At 41.5% G+C, this 26,086-nt stretch overlaps 1 protein-coding gene across 1 annotated transcript in view; it reads left to right on the top strand.

Moving 5' to 3' along the window:
• The window catches only part of LOC124805594 (furin-like protease 2), a 718,105-nt gene that overhangs the window by 516,472 nt on the left and 175,547 nt on the right, over window positions 1-26,086 (top strand). The window contains exon 9 of the mRNA XM_047266161.1: window positions 19,761-19,925. Coding sequence (XP_047122117.1) covers window positions 19,761-19,925 — 165 coding nt within the window. The remainder of the gene's footprint in view (window positions 1-19,760; window positions 19,926-26,086) is intronic.

Here is a 26,086-nt window from a genome sequence, read left to right on the forward strand (position 1 = left end):
TGAACAAATCAAGTCTCTGATAATGATAACATAACCACTAATAATAGGAACGGATTACTGAGAACGCTTAGATCCTCAGCCCAATTGCCCAGGAAAGGAATATGTACAAAACACTAACCGGAAGGTCCAGAGTGATTAGACTATTTAAGACGTAAAGAAAAATTCTTAATGGTTCTGCAGGAATGGCAAAGAGTAAATATTTCAGAGAAACAGAGATAGGATGATGCACAACGAATAATAGATCCAACCCAGAGCTGGAGTTTGTCATATGGAGGTTGAATCAAAATAGTCAGACGAGTTTAAAGATTCTAACTATTGCTCTTATTTATTTATGACTGAATCCCAAGTTAGAGAACACCTTCTTTGAACGGGAATCACGAATAAAAATTACTGCGTAGAAGTTAGGCCCAAAAAATAATGTAAATGCAATGCATTTGCCTCTATACAAAAATATTTTAACGTTTGCTTAATTACTGTGTATTATGTCCTGGACTGGTGAAGCTCGAGTGCTTTTGCGTTTACATGCAATGGACTGTTCTCCGTGCATCTGCCTCTCATCTCGTGACGGCTTATTCAGTGAAAGATAATACTTTCATGTAGCAGTATGTGCGATATATGCCGTTTAACACGTTACAAACAGCCGAGATGGTGGCAATGGGAACGATACGACAGCCGTCACGGGAAGTTGTGCTGTGGGTATACAAAAGTGATGGTTCAAATGGCTCTGAGCACTATGGGACTTAACAGCTGTGGTCATCAGTCCCCTAGAACTTAGAATTACTTAAACATAACTAACCTAAGGACATCACACACATCCATGCCCGAGGCAGGATTCTAACCTGCGACCGTAGCAGTCGCGCGGTTCCGGACTGCGCGCCTAGAACCGCGAGACCACCGCGGCCGGCTACAAAAGTGACATCTATAATTTTTATTGCCAGCTTATTTTCTGAAAGGTAACAGTTTCATGTACCAACGTGTGCGATGTATGCAATTTAACACGTTACAAAAAGCCGAGATGGTGACAATGGGAACGATATGCAAGGGGCTACTCAAAGTTGTGCTATGGGTATACGAAAATATAATCTATAATTCTGATTGCCATAAATTGGAAGGAATAGATGAGATCATGAAGGTTCCAATTCCGGACGTTAATGAAGTATTCGTCAGCACTGAGTAGCCCCGTGTTGCTGAAACACAACATACACCAAATTCTTCTTTGATCACCGTTACAAAACCACAGAGATATCACATTGAAAGAGGAAGTAAGACACTCTAAGGAAAGAACACGAGAACAAGTATGTCGATAAGGGTTGAGCACAGTTTTATTTATCATGCACCTGTTACACAAGTGCAAAACCCACAGTCGCCTACTAGTTAAAAAGCTTTCATCATAAATCAAATAAACCGTGATTTTAGTTTCACTCAATAATTAGCTGAACGAAAAGGAATACTTTATGGCAAGTTGACCCGCGAAAATCATTAGTTCCGCAACATCGCCATTTGTGCTGGTCTCAAGCAACAAGAATGAATTTTTAGCGGTTGTTCGGGGGCCTGATGAAAAATAATGCCTCCAAAATCTTTATGTGTAATCACTTAAAGATTTTTAAGTAAATTAAACGTATTAATATTCTACATCTTTATCCTTAATTTCGACAAATTTATTTTTCATCATAGTCGCCCTGGAGAAGAACACATTTCTTCCAATGAGAGACGAGTTTGGTGATATCGTCACTGTAGAATGTTTGGTTTTGATGACGGAACCACAACTTCACCTCTGCCTGCACCGCTTCATCATTATGAAAGTGAAGTCGAGGATGTTTTTGAAGTTTTTGGAACACACGAAAATGGGAAATCGGATGGGGAGAAGTCGGGACTGTATGGATTATGACTGATGACTGTGAAACCAACCCATCGGACTGTTTCAGTTGTGTGTTCTGGCATTCTCGTGCTGAAATAGAGAGTGCTCCGTGTACAGTATGGACGAACTCTTAGAATACGAAACTGGATTGCAGATCCAAGGTTCTCAAGTGTCGACATAGTTTCGTTACACACCACCATGTTGTATGCTACAATTCGGAGCCCTCTATCGGCAGAGTGCTGCAAATATGATTGGTTGGTTGATTCTCGGGATGGGACCAAAAAGCGAGGTCATCGGTTCCATCGGATTAGAGAAGGAAACGGCCCGTGTCCTTTCAAAGGATCCATCCCGGCATTCACCTGAAGCGATTTAAGGAAATCTCGTAAGCTAAGCAAGTATTACTGGACACGGGTTGGAACCGTCCGTCCAGTTTGCTAACCACTGCGCCATCTCGCTCGGTCTGCGAATATGAGAAATGAGCAGTGTAGATGTAGAATGTTAATAACGTTTCCTTTGTTTAAAAAGCACTGAGACTGTTCACGTAGGAAATTCGTATGCATTACTTTTCAGTACGCTCTCATAAATCCACAAAAAGAGTTTATCAATAGTTTCCCCAATCGAAGCTGACGCCACATTCTCAGTATGCAGGTGAAGGCAAAGATGCCTACATGTCCGAACTCAGATGTCAAAGACACCAGAACTCTAGCGAGATCTACGAGAGAGGGAAGCAAAGAAGTGTTTTACGCCTCTAAAATTGAGGTAATCCTAAGTCATTATTTGACAGGAGATCTTTTATGGGGAAAGTGTTCCATATAGTGCAAATTTTTCTATTTGACGCCCCTTCGACGACTTGATTGTCGATGATGATTAACTGATTATGAGGACAACGAAGAACCGGTCCCTGAACAGAAAAGAATCTTCAGCTCCCTTTCGGACCGAACCTGGGCTTCCAGAATCTATAGGCCACGAGGCCAACCAATAGACAACGAACTGCATGCTTCAGCTCAATACACATGTACGTTAGCGTAGCGTGTAGAGAATGATGGTGCACTCCCATAATACAAATGAGAGCAAAAATAAAATGAACTTATCTGTATATCAAATATTGTAACTTTGTAAAATATTATTTAAAACAGTTCTGTTAGCGTTAGAATATTTTTATTCGAAAGTCGTGATTGTTTTCGACCCTCTGTTGATCAGCTTCAGAACATACTCCAGTGATGACATGTGGAGACGTGGCACACGCGAGAAACCGTGGATACCACCCACTGACGCCGACTGCTCGTGGGTGGTTATCTACGGTTTCAACTCCATGCCGTCGTTTCTACAAGTCAGCACTGGAATTGGGCTGAAGATGATCCACAGTAGGGCGAAACTGATGACCAATTATGAATAAAAGTGTCTTTATGAAATCAGTACTGTTCTACATAATATTTTATTAGTGTTAGTTATGACAGCTGCTGTGACCAATCTGTTTACAAAGATAGTTATATCTTTGGGCCAGAAATTAGGTAGCATGAAAATAAATGCGGTGAGAATACAGGTACGTCACCTGAAATCATAACCCGTTACTTGGAAGTCTCACTAAGCTGATTTACACTACTGGCCATTAAAATTTCTACACCACGAAGGTAACTTGATACAGACGCGACATTTAACCAACAGGAAGAAGATGCTGTGACATGAAAATGATTAGCTTTTCAGAGTATTCACACAAGGTTGGCGCCGGTGGCGACACCTACAACGTGCTGACATGACGAAAGTTTCCAAAAGATTTCTCATACACAAACAGCAGTTGACCAGCTTTGCCTGGTGAAACGTTATTGTGACGCCCCATGTAACGAGGAGAAATGCGCACCATCACGTTTCCGACTTTGATAAAGGTCGGATTATAGCCTAGCGCGATTGAGGTTTATCGAATCACCACATTGCAGCTCGCGTTGGTCGATATCCAATGACTGTTAGCAGAATATGGAATCGGTGGGTTCAGGAGGGTAATACAAAACGCCGTGATGGATCCCAACGGCCTCGTATCGCTAGCAGTCGAGATGACAGGCATCTTATCCGCATGGCTGTAACGAGTCGTGCACCCACGTCTCAATCCCTGAGTCGACATATGGGGACGTCTGCAAGAAAACAACCATCTACACGAACAGCTCGACGACGTTTGCAGCAGCATGGACTAACAGCTCGGAGACCTTGGCTGCGGTTACCCTTGACGCTGCATGACAGACAGGAGCGTCTGCGATGGTGTGCTCAAAGACGAAACTGAGTGCACGAATGGCAAAACGTCATTTTTTCGGATGAATCCAGGTTCTGTTTACAGCATCATGATGATCGCATCCGTGTTTGGCGACATCGCGGTGAACGCACATTAGAAGCGTGTATTCGTCATCGCCATACTGGCGTATCACCCGGTGTGATGGGTAACATTAGTTACACGTCTCGGTCACCTCTTGTTCGCATTGTCGGCACTTTGAGCAGTGGACGTTATATTTCAGATGTGTTACGACCCGTGGCTCTACCCTTCATTCGATCCCTGCTAAACCATACATTTCATCAGGATAATGCACGACCGCATGTTGCAGGACCTGTACGGGCCTATCTGGATACAGAAAAAGTTCGACTGCTGCCCTGGCCAGCACATTCTCCAGATCTCTCACCAGTTGCTAACGTCTGGTCAATGGTGGCCGAGCAACTGGCTTGTCGCAATACGCCAGTCACTACTCTTGATGAACTGTGGTATCGTGTTGAAGCTGTATGGGCGGCTGTACCTGTACACGCCATCCAAGCTGTGTTTGACTCAATGCCTACGGGCCAGAGGTGGTTGTTCTGAGTACTAATCTCTCAGGATCTATGCACCGAAATTTCCTGAATATGTATTCACATGTCAGTTCTAGTATAATATATTTGTCCAATGAATACCCGTTTATCATCTGCATTTCTTCTTGATGTAGCAATGTTAATGGCGAGTAGTGTACTTCGCTTTCGAAAAGATTGATGCAGGATACGTAATGACTGAGAGAAGGCCTCCCATGCATGGCACCTTTCGAATGTGGTGAGAAGAAAATTCCGCGATCCCGCGGCTGCCTTTCTCAGCAGTTTTCCGAGCCACGGGATCAACAGCGCTCGGGTATGTGAGCCGGGCCGCGCCGGGCCGGAGTGGCGTCGCCGGCATAAAGGAGGAGCTGTGAAACTTTTCTGTCCCAGAGGAGGGCGACGCGCCTCCCTGGGGACCGGGAGCAGGGAGCGCGGAAACTTTGCTCTCCACAGGGCGGAGCGCGCGGCGTCAGGCGCCGCTGCCTCCACCTCCATATGTGGTGGAAATTTGCTGCAAGTCCGCCGGCGCCCGTGCGCAACCCCACGCCACGACGCCTCGCACGTTTTTAACGCCCCGAGTGGCTCTTGGCGTGGCAGGTTGCTCTTTCCTTTGTCGTGCCCGCGTTGTCTCCTCCTCTTACTCATTTTTCATACCTCGTTCGCACTCAAAATAGGAAAGCCTTCTTAATTTTCTCACGTTGACAGAGTAGGCATGAAACCTTTTCTGTGCAGGCATACAATAGAGATTCGGTAGAGATGTTTCCACTGTACTTATCCGATTACACACTTCTTTATTTAGTTTAGCGCAGAATCAACGAGGAGCGTACTATGAGGAAGAGGAAAATGGACGAAAAACACTTCTTCGTGTTATTTACCGCTGAATCAACGAGGAGCGTACTATGAGGAAGAGGAAAATGGACGAAAAAATAAGGTTCGTTTCAAGTCATCAGGGAATAGCTTCGGCAGTAATACAAGCTCCAGTTACATTAATGTGACCACCTGCTGCGTTCGACTTCGACGGGCAATAACACTCACAGATGACTAGTGGGAACACTAAAGCATGATAATTGGCTTTAAAGTCAAGGGTGGAAGCCTGTCCGAAGCGGCTAAATTTTGTGAACAGTTTATTTCCCGCCATGGTAAAGGTGTACTGTGCATGGCAAAGCGGCGTTATCCAAAACAAGCGCAGAGGCTACCGAGATACAGTTGACAGGGGTGAACGACAGCAGCGAGCAACTGTTGAGCAATTGATTGCCCAGATGAACCAAGAGCCTATCAACGGTGTCTCCTCAAAGACCGTGTAGCGGGCGTTGCTGCATGTGGGTTGGTTCATGCATTCATGCTAACTGCTATTCATCGTTGACAAAGGCTGGAATTTGCACACCATTACCGCAACTAAGCTTCCACGGACAGGCGAGAGGTGACCTTTTCAGATGACTCACGTTATATGCTCCTTCGGACATCTCTTTACTCTCAGAAGCTTTCAGGTGGTGGGATATGATTTCGGTTGGCGTATACAGAGTGAAACGGGTCTAGGGGTGAGCGTTGTTAACACTCTTCCTGCATTTCTCGCATTGCTGATAGTGGTTGTTCAGGCTTTTGATAGGTAATGACACTAATGTGTCCGGGTACTCTAGAAGAGCTGCGGAGCTTAAATTTTCATTCATCACTTTTTATGAATGAACATTAATAATTACTTTGGCGTGGCGGATTGGTTAGTGAATGCAGGAAACATATCTTCTTAACAAAAAGAAGAATCAGTTATTCTATTAGGAAAACATTTTTTGTCACATTTAATATCTGCAAAACAGCATGTATATGGCCACATTTTTCAATACTCAAACGTAAGCTAAACAAATACAACCCTAGCAACTTTTAAAAGAAGTTTATAAAACAGCAAAAGAAATAAAATGGCCAAAGCTAACAATAATGATTCTGTTAGAAGAGTACAAATTAGCGTATTTCTGTCAGTTGTGAAATGAGCGGAAGCAGTGTTTACCTTTATTGGGCGCAGAAACAAAATGACAGAGTCCTGAAATGTTTGAAACTCAGTTGTTGTCACGCAATCACAGAGATTATTCATCTCATAGCATATTTTCAGTTCGTGCTTTGTTAAAGCTGTCGCACCGGAAAAAGAATGCATGCAAAAATTGTTGTTCCGCCCTGTTGTCAACTCTACATGCATACTTTTTGAATCAGTTGATTGTGCATATGATCATATTTGCCCGTTAAAAAGTAAAAAAGAAAATAAGAGAAATATTTGGCTCTCTTTTGTCTCCAAACAATGTTGCAGTAGCGGAGTTCACTTTGACACATCACAGCAGGACTAAGCACAAGTTTCTTTTGACCGCATTGATCCGTGAAATATTGTTTACTGTGTTTCCTTTTCAAGCTTCTATGAAGTACAACCATGAAGACAGAAAAATCAACATTCTGGAAAACAGTGAAAGGAATCTAAACCCATGACGCATAAATCAGTTATAAATTCACCCCACGAAAAAATAGCTACACCGCAAGCTTACAAATATACAGGTCTGGTATTGAAAAGCGAAAAGTAAAAATCTTAAAGAGCACGAATTATCTGCCTAGCCAGGTAATAGAAAATTTTTTTCTCTGAAAAAGACCTCTGAGCATGGCAAAGTAATTTTACTTTATGTTTTCACGAGTGTGAATTGAATTTATAGATTTAGCGGTAGGAGTTAAACAACTGTACGTTTGATACAGAAACTTAGGTGTGTCCTAGTTCCAGCGTTTTCACCACAATAAAAGATGGACATCATTCACATTAATCTTAATGGCGGTTATCGGTGCGGAATGGGCCGACAGAACAATTCTGTTCCCATGCTCACAGATGCGGTATTTTAGTATGTGATACTCCTAAGGCATTAGGAAACTGACGTTCATAGGAAACAGTTATTACCTGCCCTCTTCTTTAAAAAGCGGAGAAACAAGTTTGGTTAACCTTTTTTTCCCAAGATGGTAGAGGTGTTGTTTCGAAGGTGTTTCACAGTGACACTGAGGACTACTGGAAGCAGTGTGAGTTAAGAGCTAAGAATTCGACTGAGAAACATCCTGGAACGAGATACACGAAACAGGACACTGAGAAAACTGTGGAGGCTCAGTAATAAAGACGTCAGGTTTCAGCATTAACGTAAGTGCGCTGATACCACCCTTTACCGAGCTAGGTGGCGGAGTGGTTAGCACACTGGACTTGCATTCGGAAGAATGACGGATGAAACCCACGTCCGGCCGTCCTGATTTAGGTTTTCCGTGATGTCTCCCAGTCGCTTCAGGCAAATGTTGGGATGGTTCCTTCGAAAGGGCACACCCGACTCCATTGCCCGCCTTTCGCCAATCTAATGGAACCCATTACCTCGCTGTTTGGTCCTCTCCTCCCAAATCAACCAACCAACCAACCAACCTTGCAAGTAGATTAAATCTTCATGCCGGACTGAGACTCGAAACTGGGACCTTGGTAATTCGCGGACAAAAGCTTGACCAACAAATTTTATTTCTTATCATTATCATCACAAATACAAAAATTCTACAATAATAACATGTTGAAAGATGAACTGTACAACCAGAACAGGAATAACGTCACTGTAAGTTCTCTTTTTGAGACACTAGCACCACTTTTATTTTTCATTTTTTTTTAAACTAGTGGATTTACATGGTTATAACAATAGTAAAGATAATAAATTTACAACACAAAATGGAATCTGTGTATCACCGCTATATTTTATTAGTAAACAATATAAAACGGAATAAAACCACACTGAGGATAGCGTTCCGCAGTACAACATAAGAACGACAACCATTCGAAAACATCATAAAATAATCACGTCGTATCCCAGCTCTCCACAGCTGGGATCTGGGTAAGTCTTCTCAGAACAGAGCCCTGTTCAGTGGTCCATTCCGAGATTCAAATCAGTGCTCTCCAGAATCAGCTTCGTTACCCGGTACTGACCAGCTGCAGGCTGCACACTAGAGGTGTGGACGGGGGGGGACGGGTGGAGAATCCTTGAATACACTGTTTACATAATTAGCAAACTCCGACGATATCTGGAACAGTACCGCAATTGATACCGTCGTTCCTGTAAGAGAGTCTCTAGATCAAGCACATTTCTGAGACAGTCTCAAGAAAGGTAATAGAAAGTGACCATGAAAACTCATGTTTCACAATCTGAAAATTATACACCCACAGTACTGGTTGTTCATTACTAATCCGTGGTAGGAATCACGTATTACTGAATTACTGCATTATGTGTATCGCAGATGATTACCGAATTAGCAGAGAGAAATATTAGCAACATGCTTGTTCAAGGGGGCATAATGCAACATGTAAATGAATATTACGTACGAAATGTAAGCAGATGACTTAGGAGATTAAGCACAGTATTTAACTGACACTCCGTATCAACTCCAGAATAATCAAACAGGAAACATACAGCACGTGAGACCTGCAATACATGCACAACATGAAATGTATTTTTACAAATCACAGCAATGTAAGTTTTCTACACGCATCTTCCAGTGATGTAAGGAACATTCTGATGCGTAGTTGACAATGAGGAAACTGAGTGCATCAGGTATAAGATTGAATAACTACGACACAGTCCTTTAATGAGTTCCTAACATAGCAAAAGTCTCTGAGCCCCTGAAGTAGAACACGACTGAATACGAGGCTACACTCGTAATTCGTCACCAATCCTGAAAGCGAAATGATAGGAACTGGGATGTGTAGACAATAACATCAACAACTGAAATGGCTTAAGCATTGTATATTACTAACCAGCGCGAATCAGTGTAACAGTCTCGCCGAATCTCCAACTACTATCGTCACTTCCGAGCAGCTTCCAACTAATGGCCATCGACTGTACAGCCGTCATACCAAAAAGCGAAAATAAACAAATAAAAAATGAGAAAACTCTGGGCCTCCAGTTCCAGAATGAAAATGTGATCTAAAACTCAGTCGGTTGTTTGGCATATTTACGCGTTTGGTACCGAATGGAAGTCGACAAAGGTGAAACACTCCACTGCTGCACTACCTTATACTGAGGTAACTTGAAGTGTTGGCATGAATTCTCGATTCAAGTTGCAGGTTATCTGTATGCGAAGTATTCAAAGATTATTCCACGACCTAATCAAAATAATAATAAAATGAAAGTGCGATTTAACAAACATCTTTCAACCTGTTAGTTTTATGTTTTTTGTGTAATAACGGCTTTGATTTCTGCAATTTTCAAGTCTGCAGAAGGAAGAAACGGGTCGTATCAAGCCGATTTCCATCGTATTCTACGTAATTTTTAGGGCCTGGACGAATTCAGTGAAGAGAAGTACATTTCCATGTTGAGTCAAAGATAAGTAATTGGAAACGTAGTGACGTTTAAGATTGGGGACCTAAGGGCACAAACGTCTTGCGAAAAACACGGACGTGTATTTGAAGAGGTACAGCTAGCGCAAGCTGACATAGCACCGGTGCAGAAACACAATCTCGTCGTCTTCACAGGGAGAGTCCATGCCCTTGTTGTGAAGGGGGTGGGCCGGCTCAGTTGGCGATAAACTGCTAGCCTGCACAGTTAGGGTGTTCTCGTTGCTGTCTCTTTACTCCGTACATGGAACTGCAATGTTTGCATGTCACAGGTACACGAAAAGATTTTCATAGTGAGTCAGATGTGATTGTATGAAATGCCACTACAGTTAATCCATATAAGGAAACGAGGAAACAAAAGTGTGTGTTTGGGAGGGTTCCAAGAACTGGTAACAATGGTAGTTGCTCAGTAGTGAAAATAAAAGAGGAGGGGAAAAACATAAACACAACTACTTTTAAGGCTTCAATATTCCAGAAACTTGTTCAAGAAGGGGAAAAATTGTCTGTGGGCATTATTGCTAAACAGCTTATCACGGGAGCGACACATAGTTTTCAGGTGACATATTTTCTTCATTTTAACATTGCCTGTATATATACATAACGTTAGAATATTAAGCAACGCCGTCAGGTACAAGCGACGAGGTAGGGGGCTATTATGGTGAGTGGAACGGGGCTGGGCCAGTAAAAGCATATCAAATTTTAAACAACAGCTTGTCAATTTTAATCGTCACCAACAAGTACTTAACAGTTAGTACATAAGCTGCTATGGTGCTTGTGTAAGTGCCATGCAAGGCAATATACACAATTATTACAATTTTTCACTAAGAATGTAATTTAGCTTAACCCAAACTTAATACAAATTTTAACACCCCACGGCAGTATTAAGAAACATGTAATATCAAAATTTAAAAAAAAAAAGTCAAGGCATTTTGGTAAATGACTGTATCACAGTTACACATCTGTATTAACGGCCGATGGCTATTTGTATGGTTACAGTAAGTGGGGCGCCTCAAAATCGTAGTTAACATACATAGAATGTCATATTCAAGGACCACTGAGAAAAAGAAAAAAATAATATGAAGTTAGAATTCAGAGTGGCCAGTTAGAAGTTACAAAATGAAACCGTCTTACTTTGCTACTATCAAACATTTATTTGAGTTTCTTTAACCCAAAGGAACAGCCATCAATGGCCAAGTACAATACTACCTAGAATAAGTACCTTCTGTGGAATAACAAAAAATTCAGTAGCAAATACTTGCTGCTAATGAGATCCTACAACCGAGATAATTAAGTAAAACGTCTCCTAGCACCAAGTTAACAAATCAGTTACAATCCCTTGCTGCATAAGAAAATTAGCCCTTTGAATGTTAAAGGCATGCGCTCTGCATTTCGCGCTCAAGGTAGCTTTGTTGTTGCTGTTCTGCTTGCCTAATGCTGCTCCCTGTGCTGAGAGACAGCGTTCGGCCACTATCAAATACTTATCACCCGATTTAACAAAAATATTTGATAAAAAAATTGAGTTTTGCACGCCGTACAGAATGATATCTTGTCTCAGTAAAGTATAGAATTACTTTTCGTTATTTATCATAATTACTGTCCTGCATCAAATTAAGTAAAGCACTGCACGAACCTTTAAAGAGTTTACACAAGTTAAAAGATACTTCATAAACTCTACGGACGGTGGATACTAGCCCACATTTTACTGCTTATGATACAGAATAAGATACAGAAATTTTATAGTGAAAGAAGATCAATATCTCGTTTCCTTCTAGATCTATTGAATTTTATATCTGGCGGATGGCCGCACCTAGTGCACTGAAGACTGTCGGTGTGCATCAGGAAGCATGTGGTCACAACAATAGTCATATTTCATAACAGTTCTAGAAGCTGAACGAATTTTTTTCCAAATGAGTTATGATCAATAACAAAAGTTGCGTTTAGAATTCATTTATGTACATTTTTTCTACAAATGGGAATGGTTCTTTATGATTTATTCATATTTATTTTAAATTTTCTTCTTTTAGGTGGTGGTGGTGGTGGTTAGTGTTTAACGTCCCGCCGACTACGAGGTCATTAGAGATGGAGCGCAAGCTCGGGTTAGGGAAGGATTTGGATGGAAATCGGCCGTGCCCTTTCAAAGGAACCATCCTGGCATTTGCCTGAAACGATTTAGGGAAATCACGGAAAACCTAAATCAGGATGGTTGGATACGGGATTGAACCTTCGTCCTCCCGAATGCGAGTCCAGTGTGCTAGCCACTCCGCCACCACGCTCGGTCTTCTTTTAGGTATTTCTGTTTTATTTAGTGCAGCTTTGTACCTTTATTAGAACATAAGGTTTAAGGTTGTACTCAAATTCGAAATGGTCCTAATAAGGTAGGTTTTGTCGGTATGGGAAGCATAAACACGACAATATTGCTTAACGAAAACCCGGAGGTCGCGTGCGAACATTTGCTTCAGCACCTGAGGAGAGGTAGGTCTAATGAAATAATTCGTCCACAGCAGTCAGAGGACTAAACATTTTAAATACGAAAGAATTTTTGGTAATCAATTAAAAAAAGAATTAACGTACGCCCACAGGGGCAGCAGAGAAACGCAGAACAATGCATAAACACGGAAAGTGGTGGCAGTATTACAAAGGGTCGAGTTTTCCCAAAATGCAACCAAGCGTGCAGAAAATAGCAATTGCAATTACAAAAAATTAACTAGATGGAAAGCTGCTTTAACAAAAGGACAAGAAAATTTTTCAGGCGACTGTCAACACCATCGATCTATTTGGAGAAATGCATGATACACACTATACTGTCTCACAAAACATTTATTCACTACTGGTTTCAATCACTCACCATCTTGACAATCGAAAAATTTCCACTGTCAAGATGGTTCATGGTCGAAACTGGTAAAGAATAAATTTACTCTGAGACAGCACAGTGTGTATCATGCATTTACGCAAATTAACAAACGGAGGCAAATGCCTTTATTATCACTACATTCTGAAATTAAAGACGCTAAGGTGACAATTATCACGGGATAGAAATATGCACATATACAGATGGCGGAAGAATCGCGTACGCAAGGTATAAAAGGAAAAGAATTGGTGAAGCTGTCATTTGTACTCATTACATTCATGTAAAAGGATTTCTGACAAGATTATGGCCGCAGAAGGGAATTAACAGACTACGAATGCGGAAATCCAGTTTGAGCTCAAGGCACATTACACTTCAGAAATCATTAGGGAATTCTATATTCCGAAATCTATAGTGCCAAGAGTGTGCCGGGAATACCAGATTTCAGGTATTACCGCTCACAACGGACAACACACTGGCCAACGGCTTTCACTTCATGGCCGGTAGTTGCGCCATTTGCATACAATTTTCAGTGTTAAAGACAAGCAATACTGAGTGAAATAACCATCAAAATCAACATGGGACTTACGACTACCGTGTCAGTAAGGACACTACTGCGAAATTTGGCTTTCAGAGGTACGGCACCGAATGATCGACGCGAGTGTCCTTGCCTACAGCAGGACATGGCCTGCAGCTCCTCTCTGACTTACGCAGATCGCCCGATAATCATCCCATCGTGTATTGGAAGTATGAATTAAAAACCACATTCAGTCGCATCTTTTTGTGCTTTATCAAGTACCCGACGTATTTCGGAGCCTGTGGGCCCATCATCAGGTGTAATTTGTCTTAATACATGTGCTATTTTTTTCTCTTGAACGAAGTGAAATGTGTATTCCTGCCATGAACATCTTAGTGATAGCTTATGAATTTCGGAAGTCCAACGCAGACAATACGTGGGAAATAGTGGAAAAGATGAACAGTGTAAACTGACCACAAAATCAGAGAAAAGCATTTTTAATGTTTTAGCACCACCATACATTCTTTTCTCCAACCTGTTCGTACATATCACTTCGATCAATAGGCACATGCGCGTAGACATGTCTGAAAACAATTCACAAATGTTTTTGTACATGGTGTGATCAAAGATGAATTTATTCGTAGTGCTAAAGACCTAATTATTAAACAATTGATTTATGCAGGAATGACTTTAAAATAAGTCTTGAAAATTAGTGGAATAACTGTGGCTTGCGAAATCTATTTGTTCATTTAATATAGAGTCTGATTTTTGATTCTGTGGAGGAATAATTCCAGTTGTTCCAACAGATATAGTGTCTTACCATTGGCTTCATTATGCAGTGCTACCACGATGTTTTCTAGACGGTTGATGACATGTTTCGTTTCGAACATGTGTTTGGCAATAACTCGTTTTTCGAAGAGTTTGAACCTGAAAGGATTTACATGTTCTTGAAAACGGGTCTTGATGTTTCTGCCTGTCTTCCCTAGATAGTAGGCAGGACAACTGGGACATAATACTTTGTAAACTTCGCTGTTGTTTTATGTTTGTATATATGATTTTATGTTATGTACGAGTAAATTTCCTAACTTATTATTAGTTGAGAATGCAACTGTTACATTTTTTTAAGGTTAGCGATTTTTTGTGACATGTGGCCCAGGTATGGGATACTGACAAATATTTTCTCTTATTTCACAGTGTGGCTGTTAGCTGTTTTACTTTTGTGTATTTGTCGGCCTAGAGAGTGAATTGTTTTGACTGTGTATCCAGTGCTTATGGCAATGCTCTTTATTGTATCTATCTCATTCTTGAGGGTGTTTTCTTCTATATAAAGAGAGTATACTTTGTGTAGCAAGGACCTAAATGCAGCATGTTACTGCGTGGTGGGATGGAATTATGAGTTGTCCAGTATTATGTCCGCGTATGTGCGTACTGAACTTGTGTTTTTGTTGGTGATTGGTGATTTTAAGATCCAGGAAATTTATGCTTTTGTTGTCCTCATTTTCTAGTGTGAATTTTATGTTTTTGTGGAAGGAACTGAATACTGCGAGTAGTTCTTGTTCCTTTCTTGTACCATCAGATGTCAGCAAGGTGTCATCAACATATCTCCAGCTATATATTACCTTACTTCTCAGTCTCTTGTTTGCATTAAAGTACTTACTTTCCAGATGATTGAGAAATATACCAGCCAGCAAACTTTCCATAGCAAAACCCTCTTTATGTTGATAAACATTGCCATAAAATGTAAAGTAATTGTGGGACAATATTAGCTGCAACGTGTCATTGACTTCCGATATTTCTGCAACTGACAACCTTTTTTTGTTTTACTAAGTATTCAAAGATTATGTATAATGTTTGTCCAGTTGGTACATTTTTACATGGGTTAGTTAAATCAAAAGAGATAAACGTGCCACATGCAGTAATATTTATATCTTTAATTTTAGTTGCTAATTAATTTATGTTCTTAACTGAGTATGATTTGTATAGTACTGCTTCAGAATTAAGTTCAGCAGTTGGGAGACTTTGGTGGCAGGTGCATTTTTAGAGTTAACAATAGGCCTCAGTGGGGCATGGGGTTTAAGGGTCTTAGATTGAGCTCCTAGTTCTGGAGATGCGGGATTTATTAAAATGCATGTTTTTTCTTGTTTTCTGTGACGAGGAAAAAGAATCTATTAAAAAAATTTTCTGATTTTCTTTTGGAATGTTATGGCTGGATGTTGTTTCAGTTCTGTGAAGTTGTTTTCAGAGAAACTCAGTGTTTTTGTGATGTGGGGTATTCATTTTTGTTTATAATTAGTATAGAATTCCTTTTTGTTGGCTTTTAGAATCATGGCATTGCTATTTTTGAGTTTCATGTTTATGCTGTTTACTACCTTTCTCATGATAAACTGCTTGGTGCGTTTCATTGCGGTTACTTATGCTTTTCTGAATAATTTCATCTATGTTGTATGCTAGGGCAATCTGTTCAATGTGATTTAGATCAGCTAAATCAGCTGCTTTTTTAGTGTGTATGATGACGATTTTCATGTTATTGTTACTTGATCTGGGTTGTTCGTTGTGCTTTAGCCCTTCCGGAGTATATGTTGTTCTTTTTCACTGAAGGTCAGGCCAGTTTGATTACTGAATCTTTCAAAAAACTGTGTTTTGTTGGATGGTTGGTCGTCCTGTTGCTGATGCAGTTTTAGTTGCGTGGCTTCTAATTTCATTTGGTCCTTGTGTGTGATTTCAGACTGCAATTTGTTTACAGTTCTTTCAACATATTCTTCAGCTGTAAAGGGTATAGTGTATTAGATAATTGAAAGTTTGTCTAATAACAGCACATAATAATACATGCTTTTATTGTATGTAATTTTGGGGCCTACAAACGACGGAGAGGCTCCGTCCCTGCCACAGCCGCAGTGGTCCACAACCCCACGACGACTACCGCAGTCCACTTCACCCCTCCGCCGCCCCACACGGAACCACACTTTCAGGGTTATTGTGCGGTTCGGCAGCCGGTGGTCCTCCCCTCCCCCCCCCCCCCCCCCCCCCCCGCCCCAGGGAACGTCTCACACCATACGAGTTTAGCCCCTATGTGTGCGTAGCAGGCTAATGTTGGTGTGCGCGTACGTGGAGATCTTGCTTGCGCAGCAATCGCCGACATAGTGTAACTGAGGCGAAATAATGGGAACCGGCCCGCATTCGCCGAGGCACATGGAAAGTCGCCTAAAAACCATCCACAGACTGGCCGGCCCACCAGACGTCAACACAAGTCCACCGGGCGTATTCGTGCCCGAGACCAGGCGCTCCTTCGCAATCCGGAAAGCCGAGCGTTAGACCGCACAGCTAACCAGGCGGGCAATATCTGCTATCTTCTGATACTGAGATTTTACTTATGATTTCATTCACATTATTTCACATTTCATTTTGGCAATCTGGGATGCAGCAGACTTACTTTTGATCTTCACTTTGACATAATTAGGACGAAAATCACACGCTAGATGTTCTTTGTTGAACTTAGTACCAGCACTGGCGTCATAAGTTTTATTTTGTAATTTCTGTATGAGTTTACAGATTTCAGTGCTTGGTTGGGTAAATTAAATTTAATTATATCCATATTTGCTGCCTCAAACGTGACTCTATTCAAGACACGGGAAGTATTAATTAAAGAAACGGTTTTAGTCACAGCTTTTCGTCTTTTATTAGTACACTATACATTTCAGTCCCTGTGGATCCATCATAAGGACTAAGTTGTATTAATCATGCTTAATTTTTTCTCTTGAATGAAGTGAAAGGCATATTCCTGTCATGTAAGACTTTTATGTTAGGTTACGAATTTCGTAAGTCAAACGCGGAAAATATACCATCGAACATTTTAAGGGATATAATTGAGAGGTCAGTTCGCGCGCAAAATCCTACACTAGTAACACTTTCGCATTTGTGGATGGCTCTAGAGATGCTCAATATTTCGTCATTCTACTTCCAACGACTTGAGTCTACGCCACATCAAGCTGCTGCTCTACACCAGGTACAAGGAGGTTCGACACGATATTGGGGGGTATCCCATGACTTCTGTCAAGTCAGTGTATTACGCCGAGGAGGCTCCTTGCTTTGAATTAGTTGTCACTTCAGGGGGCCTGACAGCAGGTGCATATGACTACACAGGGAATCCCTCTTGCTAGCTTTTTTACCATTTTCGTACATTAACATCAATAATCATAATAGCCTTATATTCCCTACCAACATACGAAATTACGGCTCTAAAGATCCTACTAACGAAGGCGCACGCGCAAAAGTCAAATCTACAGCAAAAACAAAATGGTTCCCATATTGAATAGATCAGCATGCCCTCACAGCAGCAACTGGCAGAATAGTCTCCACTCGTAAGTGGCCCTTCGTCTGCTCACCACGTGACAACGCGAACTGAAATGGCTCTAACTACTGTGGGACTTAACATCTGAGGTCATCAGCCCCCTAGAACTTAGAACCACTTAAACCTAACTAACCTAAGGACATCACACACATCCATGCCCGAGGCAGGATTCGAACCTGCGATCGTAGCAGCAGCGCGGTTCCGGACTGAAGCGCCTAGAGCCGCTCGGCCACAGCGGCCGGCCAGCAAATACAGGGACGTAAATTTTAAAGAAATGTCTTAGGAGCACTGCTGACTAAAGGAATAACAACTTAACACGCAAACCTTGCCGGCGGCTATGGTTGCGCGGTTCTAGGCTCTTAAGTCCGGAACCGCACTGCTGCGACGGTCGCAGGTTCGAATCCTGCCTCAGGCAGAGATGAGTGTGATGTCCTTAGGTTAGTTTGGTTTAAGTAGTTCTTTGTCTAGATGACTGATGACTTCAGATGTTATGTCCCATAGTGGTTAGAGCCATTTGAACCATTTTGAACGCAAACCTTGTGAGAGTACCCAAGATCTGTTTACCTTCAATGAGTGCAGGAATGACTCTCCTGGTAAATTAATAAGAGAATGCAGTAAATTACACCCACTCAAATCGGCCAAAACCTGGCCACTACACTCAGTTGATGAGCATACTCTAGCTCATTTGCATGCAAGGCATGGAAAATACGTTTGCAAGATGTTACGTAAAGAAGGTGCCGAGAGCTCATGGCATCTGTTTAATTTTACAAATTAAGATGGCTGCCGAATGACGAAGTTAGAAGCTCACCATGAAGATTCCAACAGTTTTTAACTTAGGAGTAATTGCAAATCAGCTTCCCGTCCCTCAGATTGTAGAGTGGCCAGTGACTGATATTCGGGTAGGTGTCTCAGCACCTACAGTCTTCAGTTCAGACTGCCTCTTCAGCCCCAACGATCAGCCCGCCGGGAAGGTGAACACCCAAGCAGCAACACCGGATCTCGATCACTGAACAGCACACTGTGCCTCCAATAAACCAACTCTCGTATAAGGTTTGCCATGGACGCACGTATACAGCCGCTCAGCGGCACATGATTGCCCCTTTGCAGAAGCATGTCTACCGGTTAGGCATCAACCATGTGAAGATGTTCAAGAAAAGCGGTTCTACCGACATCCTACATATGCGGCTCAGACATGGCTTGCACATACCTCAATGCTACGTTTCTAACCCCCCTTGGCTTCGTAAAATTTCCGTCTGGCAGCGTGTGGACAATCTTGTTTCGCATTGCTTGATCATTTATTTATTTAACTATTTTTTAAACCATTTTAACTATTTGAAGTCATTTTCACTATTTTTCGACCGTGACTGTCTCATGAAATATGTAAAGGCTTTATTTTCTAAATTACCGCTGCCAGTCACGAACTTTGTCAACTATTCTATTACTTATTTATTTAGCGACATGTTTCGAAGGTTAAAACTTATCTTGAGGCTAAATTGCATTTAGAAAACAAATTTAGCCTGAAGATGAGCTTTAACCCTCGAAACATGTCGCTAAAAAACTTTTATTCATTTAACTGTTGCTTTTGTTTGACTGTGGATTTTGAACGTTCATATTAATCCAGTTATTGATGCTACTAACGTAACCTCTTAATAAGATTGTATACAGTTTTACTATGTGTAGCTTATAAGTTGTACGAGATGTAAGTCTGTTCCCATTGCCCCTTTTCTACCACGTCATCTGGGCCGTCAGCACAGCTACAAGCCAAATTATTTTCTAGTCTTCCTACATTGTACTACAGTGGACCTTACGGGAGTAATGGATGGGCACCGACTTACAGAATGTTTGGGTTGGTGTGTGGAACGATGGATTATTTGCGATGGATCGCTCGTTTGGATTAGCAGTGAGAGTTCTATTCCTGAGATGTCTGGAAGTCTTTACACACAGGCAGCTGCTACAGTGGAAGAAACGGGAAGAATGCTGTACGGTGCACGATGTCTGCAGGCACGTCGGCGTCGGCGCCGCTTGCTGCGGGCATCGTGGCGCTGGCGCTGCAGGCCAACCCCAACCTGACGTGGCGCGACGTGCAGTACCTGGTGCTCATCACGTCGCGGCCAGAGCCGCTGCAGAGCGAGGCCGGCTGGGCGCTCAACGGCGTCAACAGGAAGGGTGAGTCCGCAGCAAGTGGCGGCAGTCACAACGCAGTACGCCACTCTCCCTGCCTCTCACGTACCAGACACAGCTTAAACGACCTGAGAAGTATAAGATTAGGATCCTTAATACACCCTGACAAAAGAGCAGTCAAGTACGAGAGGTCACTCCAACAGAAATGGACAACCTTTTTTTTATCGGACACCTAATTATTGTTCTACATCTTTGCTATTTACGGAGGTCACAGAAACATATTCAGTTCCACCTGTTTCCACTAGTTGCGCCGTTCGAGCACTCCATCAATATGTCTGCTGTATTTGATATTCATCAGAAGAAATGTGGTATTGTAAAGATCCTTTGCCGTGCCAACGACACAGTAAGAAACATTGATGACAGGTTGTAGAAGGTGAATGGGGATGACACTGTTGATAGCAGTGCAGTTAGTCGTCGGACAAGTGGATTATCCGCCTACACCCGTGGCCTCCTGCTCAGCAGCAGACCGAACACTGAACAGACTACCGATAATGTGCAGCGTATTCACTTGTTTCGGCTGACAAACGCATATCAGTGAACGAATAACAGCCAACGAACATTCAGTCCCTGTGGCAGTAAAAGAAACGGGTATGTGAATAATATTAAGACAGTCGAAAAGTGTTTGCTCCAGATGGGTTCCCTAGAAAGGTTTGCTCTTGATGGGATCCATCATTATTGACGGATGCCAACAAAGAAGCACGATGCACGGCTTGCAGTGAACTTTAGGAGCTGCAATAATTCCGGAGAAGAATTCCTCATGTAAAGAAAGAACCCCATCATCGAATGAGATTTGAAGATGATGATTGCCTCGTGAAGGCTGAAACATGTTTCTCATGAGTTCTACCATGCCGTTATACAGGCCTTAGATCCACGGTATCGCTAGGCTGTTGGTGGGTACGGAGATTGTTAAGGAGTATTGTGCACTACTTTTGGGGTGATACTACGCTTTCCGCTGACTCCATTCTATCATGGTCACACGACATTAATTCTAAACTGTGGAAGTGCAATGATATCCTTATCTCTGTGAGAGACGTTTGTTGGAGAGCAGATGCTAGAGTCTGCATTAACTTTCAACTGCACTCTAATGTGGCCTAATATCCACTACGGATACATCTACTAAGGTTCAGCAACACAAAATAACTTCTAAAAATTAAATAAGGGTCCATATGAGGCCAGTGGAGTCTGTTTTGAAACACTAAAGTCGACTCCAACCAATCATTCGTTAGCAGAAGTAGACGAATTGCCTATAGAATTATGCAAAAAAGACTATGGAACTCATGACTAACTGCTCTGCCGACAGTTATTGGATGAACCTCTATTTTTGCTTTAAAAAAGCTATATTTCATGCTCTTGTGAGTCATTGTAACCTAATTAATATTTAAAAGCATAATACTCACAAATTGTTAAAAGCTGTTATTATTCTGAATTCGGGTCTATTTGCTCATCTGCGTTTACATTTTCGCCAGAATTATAGCTTCCAAGCTATTTTCACCCTCTTCTCCCTTAGAACTCTAGTAGGTACAAACTTGTCATTTACTCTTCGTGCTCTACCGTAAGACTTGTCTGCAAAATAGAGCACACACGAGATGTGAGAGAATCGTTTCTCTGATATTACAACGGGGAGATGCCTCTCCCTGTTTCTTGATCCCATATGCTGTTTAATGACTCATCAGTGTGAATTCTACACGTAGCCAGTAATGATAAACCAATAGAGGTTTTAAGTGAAATTCCATCTAATTTTTCCCAACTGTCTTCTCCTCCACAATATTTCCGTTATTATCGTTCATAAAGGATTGAAAAGGGGTTCTTATCACTTACTCTGGATATACCATACCTTGCAGGACCAGGAGTCAGTTTTATACAGTTTGAAGTGAACACTCATCCATTTTGTGTAAATGTTTCCAAGTTCCACTTCATGGTACGTATGTCTTTTGACTGAACCATTTACACCGTTTGCAACTTTCCATGTTAGGTATCAGCGCCTCTAGTGCGTTTCGATTCAGAAGTAGGATTACTGTTGTGGTCTCCAGAGTGTTACTTTCTGCAGAATAATGTCCTGCGATTCCGGCGCATCTAATAACGCTTCCAGCTTTTCGACAAAATGAGTTCTTTCCATCGTGACAACCTGAAAGAAATTACTGCGCTACATACATAAGACGTTTTTGAACGATACCTTTGATGAAACGTTACCAGTGGGGATAATTCATTGATAACTTGAAGCAGGAAGCGACGAAGTTGTGTAACGTCACAAATTTCAGTAACAGGCATGCTAAGACCTACATTGTTATAAGGAAAAGCATTTCTACATGTAGCTCAGGAATAAAATTTAACAGCCAGTATTTCAACATGTTGTGAAACAAAGTCGTCAATTTTCGAGCGGTACCATTTAAATGTAAAAACTTTATGATAGAACTGACTCATTTGTGGGACACATTCACGCAAAGACAATAGCAAATTTTAAACGGTAAGAATCCACCCTTAACAAATATTTTAAGATTCTTTTGAGTAAATATACAGACGCTACCCCAAATTTCAGCTGCTACAGTGCGCTTTGCGATAACATTTCAGTGATGCTTAAAATTAAGGAGCACCGTCCATAAATTCAAGTTACAAAATGTGATAAATTTGTAGCTGACAATTTGGCAGCAATTTAGCAAGTAATTATTACCATTGACTAGCTAACAACATGACAAATTAAAACAGTGATTTGCTTACAACACGAAAAATTTAAACCTAGATTACTTAAGACCCTGGCTCCAAATAATGCCACACAACCCACTGTCAAATAGCTGCTTCCTGGGTTTTTGACAAAACGTCAGTCACAAAGGTGGCCTTTACAATGTATAAACAGAGAATAACTTTTGAGTGGAAACAACTGAAACATAGACTTGTTTCCAGAAGCAACCAACGTAGGTAAAACATAAGGGACCATATTTATTCAGTTGTTACGCGCAGTAGCTATTGATCTGAATGGTAACAAAACACTATCAACTCGAGTTCAAAGCACTGTTCGAACGTTGTCGTAGGAATAATCAAAATTAGGCTTTCAGATTTAACCACAATGCGCAGAGTATAAATAGTAGCCGGCCGGGATGGCCGAGCGGTTCTAGGCGCTACAGTCTGGAACCGCGCGACCGCTACGGTCGCAGGTTCGAATCCTGCCTCGGGCATGGATGTGTGTGGTGTCCTTAGGTTAGTTAGGTTTAAGTAGTTCTAAGTCTAGGGGACTGATGACCTCAGTTAAGTCCCATAGTGCTCAGAGCCATTTGAACCATTTATAAATAGTACAAAAATTCTCACCGCTTTCGTAGGAGTCGATGCAAGAAGTCACCGGCACATATCTTACCTCTCTAGACCAGCTAGAATTAACACGGGGGTATCAGGATACCAGATTAAGAATAACTGACAAGTCTCCAACAACTGTGTGTCAGAACGTCACCAGTACATTGCAGGCCCCACAGGAATCCGCTCCATAGGAATCCCAAATAGCACATAGTCTCTTGATCTGCTCTTCAAGATGCTAATAGAGCCCTTCGAGGCACACGTGCCCCCAGCGATGTCAAGCCGGACGACAGTACTACACAAGTAACAGCCACCTTAGACACACTACAGCCGACCAACCCGACTGTCTTCGTAGTCTATCACTCGCGGAAGACCTCCTCACACCCCAAGGCGCTGTTCTCCAAGCGAAAAGCACGGCAATGCGTACGACACCAAACAGGCTCCCGCTCCCTGCCCAAGAAACTCTCTGACGAGAAAATGTCGAGAGAGCAATCAAATTAAACATGAAGTTAGAAGGTCCAGCGAAAACATCGCAAAAGAATTTGATAAAAGCAAGCCGGACGGCTCAGATATGCTATGGGTGACGGCCCATAGTGTAGTAAAACGAAACAAAAAGCTAAACGCTCTTGCGATGGAGACGGTGAGAAATAGTCTCCCATAGCGTCCTTGGCAACAAATTTTTAAATGAAGTATGACTTACATTTGATCACGGAAGGTTACGGAATTATCTCTGCTTCCTCAGTATGATCGGTTCTTCTTCGTGCGAATGCGGCAGTGAGGATGAGGTTTTGGTTGCAACGGAAGATATTATATAAAAGACAATTCTCTTGCTGCTTTCGACATTTTCTGGCAGTGCATTGTCAACAAACAGTCAAATACGTATAGTGACAGACGGTCCAAATGTGTGTTGTCTCATGTAGTATTTTGTAACAGCAGGACAAATAACAGTAGAGGAAATGCCTTGTTTGCATTATAATTTAGTAAATGAACAAGTACAGATTCTTTTATCAACTTACCTTCTTTAATTAATTCATTTAATTTCATTTTGTAAAATCTCATTTTCTAACATTGCAGACCTCATTTCAGTAAATGAATATAATTGTAATTGTTGTTACATTGGTACTTGTTCCATGTGTTTCATTTCAACAGTTTGCGATTGATAGACAGTTAAATGTTATCTGATTCTGTCTGATTGTATACGGAATGTCCACAAGCCGTTAAGAAAACTGAACGAAAAAAAAGGAAGCAAAGTTTCTGACTCCACCAGTAGAATATCAGAACATTGGAACAACAGTATCTAAACCATATTGGCCAGTCTCTACCATGACAAGTCTGTAGAAAATAAGGTAGTTAATTCGATAGCTTTTCCGTTGCTTTCCAAAAACCCTTTGATGATTTCCTATCGTGTTGCTGCGGGACGAACAATGTATACGGCTAAACGCTTTGTCAGTATGTAACAGAAACCTTTTTTAACGTTCCCACCCATCTGAAGAAAAGGAACTGGGAAAGAAGAAAGAACGATTTATATTAGCGCAAATATGATGATGGTTTGCTGGAGAAATTGAACTGTTTTCGCAGGTAAAGGTGCGGACATGTCTGGCGGCAATATACTTAAAGAATTTTAGGCACACAACCAAGAAACAGTAACATTCAAAGAATAAATTTCTGTTTATGTCAGTCATACGAATGAGTGACAGCAAGATGTATCCAAAGAATTACAGCGAACCAACTCGCTTTTCCACATTGACAAACTAATACTGTTATTAAACACGCAGAAGGAAATAGTTCTAGAGATAATTTTAACATTATTTGATGTTAATGACATACCGCGCTCTATGGGTATCGTCTTTGACTACTAATCAATTAACATCCTAGAACCTATTTTGAATAAAAGTAATCACCAATGACAGCCGAAGACTTCCGGCGTGAGAAGTCATCCTTGTTCAGCCAACGACGTTGTCAAAGAGTGTGGAGGAGCGGACAGAGGTTCAAGACACTCTTGTCCTTAGAGTGGGGAAAATATCTTTAAAAGACGAAATAATCGGTAATGATCAAGGAAATGGAAACTCATGCAGTGAAGACACACAAGATGTATCCACAGTTTATGTGGTCTGTAGCTGAAAACTTTCATGGTGATCTTTCGATTGACGAAACGTTCAGAATTATTTCCCCCATCCCCCCACCCCCTTATGGATCTCCTGGAGGGGACTACATGAAGAGACGACGAGAAGAATATGAAGTAGCCAACAACATGGTGGCATTCTGGGATTGGAGCGTAGGATGTCAGACATTTGAATGTGTTAGGGAAGATAGCAAATTCGAAAAGTAAAATGCAAAGACTGAATCTGAGAAGAATGAAAGAGGAGAAAGCGTAATTAAGTTTTGAATTAAATGTTAGTTAGTAATAGCGAATACTCTTTCCAAAAGTCACAACAGGAGGAAGACATGTTAAGATGCCTGATAGATTACATCATGGTCCACAATCGAGATTATTAGACTGTAAATCCTACCCAGAAGCATATGTAGATTCAGGTCACAACTTAGTAGTGATGAATACGAGACTAAAGATGAAGAGAATCGTGCGGAAGAATCTGAGTGGAAGGAACTAGGATACTAATGTACTGAGGAATGATGCCATTCGGTTGAAGTTTGCAAAAGATGTGGCTGTTGTGATAGGGGAGAACATAGCAACCTATTCACTTGAAAAGCTCATGATTAAAAATTTCTCTCACATGTGGTTTACAAACATCTATAGGTACAACGAAGGTAATCACAAGGAAACCTTGGGTAAGAAGACATGCAGAGACCGGCGAAAGACAGAAATACAGCAATATAAATCACTCCTGAATGAAATAAGTAGGGAG

This window comes from Schistocerca piceifrons, chromosome 7 (genome assembly GCF_021461385.2).
Source record: "Schistocerca piceifrons isolate TAMUIC-IGC-003096 chromosome 7, iqSchPice1.1, whole genome shotgun sequence".
NCBI lineage: Eukaryota > Metazoa > Arthropoda > Insecta > Orthoptera > Acrididae > Schistocerca > Schistocerca piceifrons.